Genomic DNA, 9838 nt, shown 5'->3' on the forward strand with positions numbered 1-9838 from the left:
TACCAAACTCCCTAATCAATTCTAGCAAAGCCGGGATGGATTTGTTAATATTTTTAAGAAAAATAATTAAATCATCTGCATGAAAGGCTAAGCGATGTTCTGTCTGTTCTATTGTTACACCAGAAATACTATCATGGGATCTCACTGCGATAGCCAAAGGCTCGATTGTCATAATGAACAACAGTGGGGACAAAAGGTCCCCTTTTCTAAACCCTCGATTTATTTTTATGCTTTTTGAGATATTATTGTTAGTCAAGTTTTGTGCATATGATTCCTTATAAACTAATCTTATCCAATTACAAAAATTCTCTCCCAGACCAAAGTGCGCCAGAGTCTCAAACAAATAAGGCCATTCCACTCTGTCGAATGCTTTTTCAGCATCAAGTGACAGTAAAGCAGTGTCTGGAGCCCCTTTTGGTCATAAAGAAGCTTCTGAATCCTTCTGATATTGTGGAATCCTTGTCTGCCCTGAATGAATCCATTCTGACCCCTCCCAATTATCTTAGGTAGTATTTCTTTGTTTCTCTTGGCTAAGATTTTACAAAGTATTTTCAAATCCACATTAAGCAGACTGATGGGTCTCCAGTTTTCACATTTATTGTGTGGTTCGGGAGCAGAGTGACTAATGCTCCTCTCAGAGACTGTGGTATGGTGCCCTTTTGAAAGGACTCTGTAAACATTTTTAAAATTGGAGTCAACACTTTAAACACCTTGGTATTTAACCCATACTGAGTCTTGACATTTATTTTTTTCTTATTATTTTACTTGTTTCTGGTATGTGGAGTCTCCATATTGTTTCCATGAAAACCATTAATGAAAAGTAAGGTCTGTGTAATACAGATCCAGTTTTCAGAATGAGCAGTTTAGACTTACATGTGACTTTAATGGTTTAACTGGAGACGAGGAACTTAAAACTACAAAAACTGACAGACTGTCATGGATGCTGTGCTTTTCTTTCATTTTTATTTTTCATGTTTTCTTAGAATTCACAATACAGAAAGGAAAAGTGATGTGTCATATAAGACATAACCCAATACATCCAAGAAGAAGAAATGACATCATACATCAGAGCACTCTGAAGCATTTGCTACTAACCAGTAAACTTGACCTTGTTGAGACATGATTTAGGGAGGTCACTAAACTGAACACAATACCACATCTTTGCCCATAATTGGCCACATTTATTCTAACTGTTGCTGGTCAAGTAACACAGTTCTGAATCCGTTTGCAGTATCATAGATGATGAGCACAGGTCACTGAAGTATACTTCTGCATGTTTATTCTGGATGAATGTAAGACATCAGATTCTGGGAAGTGTCAAATATATAAGCATGCTTCAATATTAGCGTATTTGTTAGCAAGACAAGTTAAAAACAGGCAACTACCAGCACATTTTACAAAGCCTTTTTGTGTAGCTTCTGAGAGCATTTATATCATTTTCACATGAAATAATATCATTAGTCGTTATCACTAAGTCACTGAATCTGAAATGATGTGTTGTATGTAATTAGACAACAATATTTCCCCTCACCTCACCATGATGTCAATCTTTCTGAATCAGACTTTCATCAGCATCTAATCTCTGCTAGTATCTTTTCTATCCCGTGTAGGGAAACTTGAGTAGCGCAGCTTCCCCGGGGCCAAGCCGCAGGTTTGTAAGATCCACGCTACTGTCGGCAGGCATTGTGCTGCTGTTGGTGCTGAGAACAACCACAGCCTTCGGGGGAAGCACTGTGTGGCTCAGCTGCAGCACCGCTGACTCCTCTGCAGCCCAGTTGAAGGCGGCGAGGTAACGCTCGTTCTGATCCCACACCCGCAGGTAAGCCAGGGAGGAGGAGGAGTTAAAAAGGAGGATGAAGTCTCCAAACAGCAGGGAACGCTCTTTACCCCGCAGCTCACTCACAGTGCTGAAAAACCTGCGACAGGTCAGGCGCTCAGCCCGCTCCTCCTGCACAGAGAGAGCACACAATCACTATGTGATATTTACTGTTATCGGTAGGCTTCTAGGTTACACTACTCCTGCTCGAACAACTACAGCCAATGACAGCAAACCTGCAGACGAGCAGAGACGTGTTCATAATCACATCTGCTCAAAAGATGGATGTGGTCACCATGACTACCATCTGCCATTGGTTTTGGCTATGAACTGTGCAGCCACAGTCATTTGGATGCCATGTTGTTGGGTTGTTTGAGTCACAGGTTATGATATTTAGCCTACATGATGGAGTGCTAAGTTATCATCTGATGCACACATGCACACAGATGGCATGAAACTAGAATCTCCCTTCTAGGATGGATGGAAAGAATTCCCTGGATTCAATAAGACGTGACACTAAAGTCTAAAGACACCAGCAAAGTGGTTTCTGAGATCACAGACGAGAGAGCTGAGCATCGTTTGTCCAGTTTTACTTCTGTCTGAAGCGTGGGTCAAGGCCTCCTCTGTAAATGACTAATTATACAATAACTAAATCAAACTTACCCCCCCGTGATAAATATTAATAAACTGTTTGTTTATGCAGGCTGAATTCACATTCAAACAGGGACCAAGCTTTAGTAGGTTAAATGCACTGACAGTTATACTGACACTGTCACTACTACACCAGGCCGACTGTATTACCAGCATGTGTATTACTATGGAATTCTATTCAAAACACGCTCCATCCACACAATCAACTCAAATAACACACCTCTGCAGTATGGTACTGACGAGTTTGTTTGTTTTATCCCTATTATATATTCTGTATTTATATATGTGTATACATGGTATATTTATGCTCATATCCTTACTCTCATTCCCCTTTATTTAGTATTTCAACTCTGTAACGTGCAACTTCTGTCGATGCTGTTCTACTGGAAACTGACTTTCCCACCCGAGGGATTAATGAAGTTTCATCTAATCTAATCTTACCTGCAGAGTCCCATTCAGCTCCTCATTGGAGTCCCAAAGCATCTTGGGAAACTTGGTGTCCTTTCGTGGAAATAATAAAATCTTAATATCACAACAAATACAAGTAATAGTACAATATGTATTCATATGTATTCATGCTTTGTGCTTCTCTGTAACTACAATGAGGCTAAAGTAAAGAACATGAGCTTATTAAAATACTGAAGTACGTTCCTGCGAGTTTACTGTACAGATGTCCTCACCTCGTCCATCAGACCTATCTCATCTCCGTAGCTGAAGATGGGCGTCCCGGGCAATGTCAGCAGCAGTAACTGATGCAGTTTAACTAGAGCTGGGCCCACCAGTGAAGCCATGTGACCCTCGAGCCGCCCCCCCAGATTCCAGGCGAGATTCATCTGACTCTGGGACGAATACAAGTGCTGGATAGAGCGAGCGAGCTCCGTGACATCCGTGTCACGTGAATGAAGGACCCGGGAGATCAGGAGGTCAACACCCGTGGAAGAGAGGAGGGTGGACACATCTTCAGCAGAGGAGCGGTCTGTGAGGCCAATCAAGACTCTGAAAATCACATGCGCAGAAGGTTCAGTTTACGTAATCCAGAGATTAACTGATGTTAATACATGATTTTAAGTTTCTCAGGTAGACCTAATAAACACAGAATAGAAATGATCTGGTCCTAAAGCAGGTCTATGTAGTTCTGGACATATGGCCTCAGTAGGGTCTCTCAGGGCAAACTGATATTTGGTGGGGGACCAGAGGAAGAGTGATTCAGAAAACCCCTGTGAAGGAGAAAGCAAGGTTCACCCTGGTGGGACAAGGTTACAGTCCCAGGCAGCAGCAGCAGGTCAGAATACACAGCCTCTGTCAGCCACAGGGGCAGAAAAACTGTACTGTATATAAATGTTCTGCAATATTTGAGTGTGAGAAAATCATCGAGCGTATTAACCAAAACAAAAGAGTATTTTTCTGGACCATGGGTAACTTTCATGTGCAGGTGTTTGCCACATGAAGTGATGGGTTGTTGTATCTGCTATGTTGGAATAACAACCCAACGGCTTAAAGTAAAGTGACACTTGCATAGTAAACATTTGTACAAACTTCAAATGTAATCTAAGTGACAAGACACAGAAGCACAGACGTGGGTAAAGCTGGTGGTTTCCTGGTGTTGCTGCCATCTCCTGCTTCTGCTTCATGAAATCTCTGATAGTACTCGGTGACATCCAGGCACTGTTTTCCTCACCTGCTGTTGGGATGCTTGTCCGTCCTGTTCTGCACGATGGCTCGGATGTCGTTCCAAAGAGACGGCACCACTGTGGCCACGTGCTCCACCCCTGACAGCTGGATGCCATCCACGCCTTCGTTCAGCCAGAACACCAGAGCAGACTGAGGCACACGGACACACTTGTCATTTCTGTTACCCACCTGATGACTTCTTTTAATGAATAATAGCTTGCACTGGATTCAGCTAAAAATGTTTTTAATGTTAATATTGGAAGCAATAATGACTTTACTGCTGTGGACTGAGATTTCTGGCACATATAGCTGAACAGCAGTCAGCAGCATGTGTGTGACATCAGTGAGCACTCACCTTCAGTCTCTCTGCTACAATCGTCACACTGATGTTGGAGAACCAGGGCCCGGATGAGCCCAGGTAGTTTGGAGTCAAATCCAGAACCACAAAAATACCTGCACAGGTGAGAGGAGCAAATGTACTACATAAGTACATGTGTACTTTGGCGTTGTTCTTCATATACTTGAGTTGATCTCTTTGAGTTTTTCAGAGCATTTTAGTGAAACAATCATTCTGGTCTGTTGTCAGCATTACTCCCACTGATATGGGACATAAAACATAAAACATCATGAGACTGCTGTTTCTGTAGAAGGCTGTCTCCCTGACCCTTTTTATGAGCAGCCTGGATGAAACCCTTAAACTGGTCCAGGTTTCCAACCTCGGGGGAAATCTCCTCAAAGCTCAGGTTCACAGCTTCATCCGGAGGCGCTACGTGGATCGGCCCGACCACCAGCCCTTTGACTTTCAGCTGAGCCAAACTGTTGACTTTTTGTTCCAGGCCTGAGGTGGAAACACACACAATGAGGAGGAGCAGTAGTTTACTGTTGTGATGTTTCTTTGTGGTGACTCTTTTATACTTTAGCAGCTGCTGACTTTGTGTTTGCCTGATTTTACATCTGACTGTGTTTAGAAAACACAGCAAACGATCAGATGACTGAGCAGAGAGTTGCAGACAGAGCATGCTGGATGTTACACATTTATTGGAGAATGATGTAAAGATGATATTTATGTATGATCTCTATCTATGTTTGGACTCACCTTTCAGGTTGTGGGTGTCGGTGAAAGCCTGGATGTTTCCAATCTGGTACAGAGGGCCATCATTCCACCAGTTGGTGTTGGGCAGATCTTTGCAGCGAGGGGCCTGCAGGATGATGAGGACGGCCCCCACCAGCATCCCCAACCAGCCAAGCCAGAACACCACCAGCAGCGCCCAGCGGGTCCTCACCCAGCTGAGAAACAGGAAAAGGCTGGATTATCAATGAGCCGAGGCTCTGCGTCCTGCAGGTACCCAAACGTGATTATCTGGACGACTGAAGTGAATCTGGAAACGCACCACGGCTATGAATGCTGAAACGTTTGTGTTTCCTTTGTGACACCTTCGACAATTTTCACGTCTTGGCCAAAAGACCCAGAACATGTAAAGGTCAAAGAGTTCAAATATGTGAAACAAATCTGCTAAAGCCCACATCTGTTGATATTGTTGCCATGTAAACTTATCAGACAGCTGCATCTGTGGGCACTGTTTCATCTCAGGGATCACATATTGTTTTTTTTAATCCCAACAAATTCCTCGTACTTATTTTTCTGAACATTTAACTTCCTTTTAACTTCTTCCTAAGATTTGATCAAATGTCAAGAATACTACATTTGAAGTAAAGTACTGTATTAACTACTATGTTAAATGTTTCATATTTTCACATTCTTACACTTCTTCTCGATTTCTCTTAACTTTATCTCCAAACCTGAGCTTTCCCTCTGCTGTCAGCCGAAGACAGAAATCTTTACGTTCTTTACACTCCGGTACTGCCTCCTGTCTTTTTGTCAATGCCACTGTCTCCAAATATTATATGACAGCTGGTCTCACTGCCGTCATCCCCCTGACACTATATGTATCAGAAAACAGAGGAGCACAGAGTGACACAGCATGAGTCAAACAGAAAAATCTCTGTAGTTTACTTTGCTTGTCATGGTTTGACAGCCTGCACATTGTTATTAGAGAAAAACTAAAATGTTGTGCACTGAACTGAGATTTTAAACCAGGATTATAATAATGGTGTTGCTATGGCAATGATATTGTGATACAACATTTTTATATTGCATAAAAATGTATAGAGGTATCATCATGTACAACAGCATCGGAGCGTACTAATTAACACAGAAGAACTAAAGAACTGTGAAAGGTGAAAAAACGAAGCATTTCTCTGATATTTATTTCCACAAACCTCGTGTCCTACAATTAAGTCCTTTCAGTCCACCTCCGAGTCTTTTTTGTGGTTAAGAATGCAACAATGAAACATCTTTGCTTTTGTTGCTGTCCTTGGTAGATTTGAACCTGTGTCCCTCCCTCCTCTTATTAAAACTGTAAGACAAGACAGGGACTGATTTTAACCCTCAGGAAAAATGTGTAGTCTCCAGCTGGTTGTGTTTGGTTGCTACCATATTGCTGCAGTCACAGGGTTAATGGCAGTGATGGCCTACAGATGCTGGCAGCTACCTCTCTGCATTGAATCATATCTGTTATTAATCTCTGTCTCTCTTCCACAGCATGTCTTTATCCTGTCTTCCTTCTCTCACCCCAACCAATCACAGCAGATGGCCCCGCCCCTCCCTGAGCCTGGTTCTGCTGGAGGTTTCTTCCTGTTAAAAGGGAGTTTTTCCTTCCCACTGTCGCCAAAGTGCTTGCTCACAGGGAGCTGCTGCACTGAGGTACAGTTTTTACTCTGTTTCTGGTTTAGTATCATGCCAACCCTAGCATGTACAAAGCTCTGACTTGAACCCCACTGAAACTGACAAAGGTCGATGCTCATCAAATATGGAGGAGTTGAGAGATTAACCAAGGAAGGGTGGGCGACGGTCTGTGATTTCTCAGGCGACATGTGCAAATGACTGCAAGATATTCAGCTGACTGTTAGCATCAGGGGAGCTAATCGTTTTAGTTTCTGTGTGCAAAGCAAAAATAATCTAAGCAATCAAAATGAAACTAGGTTTGGAGAGTAACATACGCTCCATTGAAGATGGCATCTTATTCAGGTTTATATCCAAGAGACACTGCTCAACTGCATACTGCATCTATTACAACAAAAAAGCCTGCCTGCAGACCAGACTAATTCAAACATCTCATACACCAGATTAAAAATCTGAAAACGAAGCAGTCCAGCAGCCGGCCTCATTAGTTCCCAGATGTTTATGGAGATGGGAATGGTACATTTTTGAGATGTGCAGCTATCATCAAGTATTGTGTTTTTATTTGAATGTGAGATGGGGTTCAAACGTGTTTTGGAATCTGGATTAAAAATCATGGTGTAAAAAACCGACATTATAATAAAAGCTGTCATCATGCCAAACAGTGTTGAACTGTAGGCGATCTCAGACTTGCCTTCTTCACTTCTATCAAACCACCAACGTTTACCTGCGTATCCAAACACAGAAACAGGCTCAGCAGTACTGTACGTGTCACAGGTTTACTGCATACATGAGGTGCATGCTGGCGTCCGCTCATGCAGAAATAAATAAATAAAAGGAACGACAGAGCCTCGCCCTGCAGGGGTGTGCACAGTGTGTCCTCCTCACCCCGGGGTGCCCGCTACCCTCATCAGCTCCTCCTTGTTCAGCCCAGTGAATTTCACCTCCTCCTCCTCGTCCTCGTCGGGGATCTTCAGCTTCACCAAGCCATTCTTCTCCGCCGTCGTCGGTGCCTCCTGCCCGCTGGCAGAGGGTGTGTCGGCGGTCTGGTCTCCTCCCGTCATCGGCTGCTTCTCCTGCTCCTCCTGGTCCAGATCTGCCTCGCTCACATCGGCCTCCGTGGCATCAGCATCCACCTGAGCGGGACCCGCCTCGTCCTTGTGCTCAGCATCCTTCATCTCTACATTGGTCTCCTCCGTGTTCATGTCGGCCTAGTCCCGTTACTCATGGAAGAGCTGCAGACGTGCTTCAGTCAGTCAGTCTGTGCGACGTTCACAAACAGTGGGACAGACGAACATCGAAACTGTCCCAATTATTTGAACCAATATGTGCTTCACTGGCGTTCAGCTGCCCCAGCACACAGACCATTTAAAGTGACCCTCAGTAAGCTAACTGGGCCAGCTCACAGATAGGTGAATATGGTGAATGGAGCGGTTGTAATGTAGCGCATTTCTATTATAGGCAGCTGCCGCTCAAAGCGCTTTATACAACACGACTCGTCCATAAAAGCACTTTTATTCTACGCGTAGGTGCTTTGTGTCTAACACGCACTCTTACTGAATGTGATGCCCCAAAAGATTTAGCATTCAGACTGGAGGTGGAACCACCTGCCAATCAGCAGATGACCTGCTCTGATGACAACCACTCTGCAACTACAGCATAAACAAAATATGTTCAAAATACAAAACAAACAAAAATATAAACATCAGTTTTGGTTTTTAGGATCATTTTCTTGTTTTCGTTTCCAGAAAATGATTTCTGCACTCTGGTTTCTCCTACCAATGCTTGAACAGAGATTTCCGAGCGCACATGAAGGTAACATCAAATAGGATTGGGCCAGTTTTACATACGTCAGTTGTAGAAATTGTTGAATAAATAAATAAATAAATACATACATACATACATAGGAGAGCTGCGTGAAGTTGCAGCTTGCAGTGTTGTGTTGCTTGAAAGCATCTCTCTGTTGGTGATGGTGACAGCTGAAAGGACTGACTGCATCACATCGCTCTCCTTTTTTGTTTTATTAAATGTATTTATTTTTTGGATTACTACTGCAAATTTGCTATACATCTTTTTTCCCCTGTCACTGTAACAATCAGAATTATTGTCTGAAGGCCGAAAAAAGACCAGAACAGATTTATTTTCCCAAGCAGACTATTACAGCTTTTGGTATACTGGTCCACTTGACTGTCATATTTTATTATTATTATTGTAAATGTATGAATTTATTAATTTTTTCATTTTGAGGTATTACAATCAGAACCTGAAAGGACCAGGGGACAGGAAAGAAAGAAAGAGAGGTTGGGAAGTTAACAGAAGGAGGGGGAAGAAAACCAGAGGAGGAGAGGGACAGAGAGAGGAAAGACACTGAAACTCTGATCAGCTGCTGAGAAAAAGCATCAGTAACACATCCGTCTTCACTTTTACTTAAGTAAAGAAGTTGAATCAGTACTTTAGCTTTCACCAGAGTATTTTTAAACAATAGTGTCTATACGTCTACTTAAGTACAGGATGTCAGTATGTGTGCCTGGATATGTCCTCCAAAGTGTCCACTAAACAAATATGTTGGGATGATTTCTTGTGTTTGCAGAATATCTCTAGAATTAGAAACATGCTGTCTCAGAGTGACGCTGAAAAACTAGTTCCTGTGTTTATTTCTCCTCGGCTGGACTACTGTCATTCATCATCATCACCTTGTGTTTATGCCAAATGCTGCAGCAGGAGTGCTGACAGGCACTGACTGACATGTTCTCAGGCTGCTGCTTGGGACCTGTCAGGTCAGGGGAACACTGACCTCCAGCAGTGCCCAGCGGGACTAGAAGAAGCTCGTTCATACGCACTAACGGGTTTTACGGCCTCATTTAAGTTTTGTTTAAGCCGGTTTTACGCCACTGCATCCGGCTCTGTTAGCCTTCCAGACAATGACTGCATAGCGTGATAGGCGGCGGTAGTGCAGCGTG

General features: G+C 43.1%; 1 protein-coding gene across 1 annotated transcript; it reads right to left on the reverse strand.

Moving 5' to 3' along the window:
* Window positions 1-975: 975 nt before the first annotated feature.
* On the reverse strand, window positions 976-8140 carry slc3a2b (solute carrier family 3 member 2b). The gene is made up of 8 exons (XM_063498662.1): window positions 7767-8140; window positions 5235-5425; window positions 4803-4976; window positions 4494-4591; window positions 4146-4288; window positions 3148-3463; window positions 2909-2968; window positions 976-1948 (listed from the first exon to the last, which is right to left on the reverse strand). The coding sequence occupies exons 1-8, from the start codon at window positions 8081-8083 to the stop codon at window positions 1598-1600; spliced, it is 1650 nt and encodes a 549-aa protein (XP_063354732.1). The 5' UTR covers window positions 8084-8140; the 3' UTR covers window positions 976-1597.
* Window positions 8141-9838: the final 1698 nt, after the last annotated feature.

The sequence above is a fragment of the Pelmatolapia mariae genome, linkage group LG16_19, assembly GCF_036321145.2.
Source record: "Pelmatolapia mariae isolate MD_Pm_ZW linkage group LG16_19, Pm_UMD_F_2, whole genome shotgun sequence".
Classification (NCBI taxonomy): Eukaryota; Metazoa; Chordata; class Actinopteri; order Cichliformes; family Cichlidae; genus Pelmatolapia; species Pelmatolapia mariae.

What these genes read in the sequence shown, in the direction of transcription:
- slc3a2b (XM_063498662.1), bottom strand. Translation starts at nt 8,083, where the DNA reads ATGAACACGGAGGAGACCAATGTAGAGATGAAGGATGCTGAGCACAAG. An exon ending in CCAGGCTGCTCATAAAAAGG is followed by an intron (nt 4,592 to 4,802) that starts GTCAGGGAGACA and finishes TCACCTGTGCAG; the next exon opens with GTATTTTTGTGGTTCTGGAT. An exon ending in AGATAGGTCTGATGGACGAG is followed by an intron (nt 2,969 to 3,147) that starts GTGAGGACATCT and finishes TTTCCACGAAAG; the next exon opens with GACACCAAGTTTCCCAAGAT.